Source organism: Octopus bimaculoides, chromosome 4, assembly GCF_001194135.2.
Source record: "Octopus bimaculoides isolate UCB-OBI-ISO-001 chromosome 4, ASM119413v2, whole genome shotgun sequence".
NCBI classification, from domain to species: Eukaryota; Metazoa; Mollusca; class Cephalopoda; order Octopoda; family Octopodidae; genus Octopus; species Octopus bimaculoides.
In genome coordinates this window covers 62,865,105-62,866,428 of record NC_068984.1, presented here as the reverse complement: position 1 = coordinate 62,866,428, position 1,324 = coordinate 62,865,105, and the positions used below count along the sequence as shown (strand labels likewise).

Below are 1,324 nucleotides of genomic sequence, written 5' to 3'. Positions count from 1 at the left end.
TAACCACAATAGAAATCATTTCTCTAATGCAGGTAGAACGTAATAAAGGGAACATATCAAGATTGCCAGCGATTGCTCTTTTGTTCCAAATTGCAATTTTCTTTTTGAAGGCAACTTAATTGTCTGTTGAAGTGAGAATATTTTCGCTTTGAACTTGCATACCATAGTTTGTTTTATTTAGTTCACTAATTATTTCTGTTAGAAATTCCATTTCAGCTATCCAGAATTCGCAACTAAGTTATTCACAGAATGTCTCCTGCTTTTCCTGGAGAAAAAATGTTAGTAATTTCTTGTGCAGTTCGTGAACACGATTTGGTACTTTGCCTATCGACAACCAGCGAACCTCAGTGTGCATTAATAACTTAATAAGCTGATAGTCCATCTCTTTGCACACTTGTTCAAATAATTTTGGCTTCAATAGCTTACTTTTTATATAATTGACCACTCCAATAACTTTATGTAACACAACCATTAAATTTTCCTGCGATATTTTTGAAACGAGAACATCTTGATGTAGAAAGCAATGAGTACAAAAAAGATTTGGATCTTCTTTTTCTACGAAGGATACAGTTCCTTCAATACAGCCTGTCATGCGTGGGGCTCCATCGGTGCAAATGCCTCCAAAACGAATTCAGTTATTTAGGTAGCCTGCTATCAAATCAAAAATATATTGACCTCTTGGACATTTCTTTACAGCACAAGAATTGATTGATTATTTCATTCTCGTCAACAAAAAGTATAAATTCAAACAATTGACTTTTATTACTGATGTCAATCGATTACATCCACGTTAAAGCAAAATTAGAATTCTTAAGCTTTGTTTAAGCATTATCTTCAATATTTTTCGATATATCTAGGATTTTTCTAGTATTATATCATTTGAAAGCGGGATATTGTTCAATTCCTTCACAGCCTTTTCACCAAACATGGATTTTACCATCTTTTTGCAAGCCAGGAGGATGACTGACGCAGCAAGCGTGTGGGATTTAGATGTTAATGCTATTATTTCAGCCACTTGGATTGACGCTAGTTGAGCTCGTTCAGACACGTTCATTGTTTTTTCAAAATAACTTCGCTGTTTTGATTTCTGCTCTAAACAGTCTTTGAAAGTAATCAAGATTTTTATCTTTAAGGGATAAATGTTTTGAATTAAAATGTCTTTCTAACTTGCTGGGTACTATGGATCCATTTGACATTGTTGCACCTCACTCTACGCATTGACTTGTTTTGTCAACGTCACCAGATCAATAAAATCCAAATTTCAAATAATTTTCACAATATTGTCGATTAATGTTTCTCTTTTGAATAAAAGACGTTGATGGTT

The 1,324-nt window shown here is 33.6% G+C and overlaps 1 protein-coding gene across 1 annotated transcript; it reads right to left on the bottom strand.

The window, feature by feature from the left end:
* Positions 1-238: 238 nt before the first annotated feature.
* On the bottom strand, positions 239-592 carry LOC106872040 (protein FAM200A-like). The gene has a single exon (XM_014918878.1). The coding sequence runs from the start codon at positions 590-592 to the stop codon at positions 239-241; it is 354 nt and encodes a 117-aa protein (XP_014774364.1).
* Between the last annotated feature and the right edge of the window lie 732 nt (positions 593-1,324).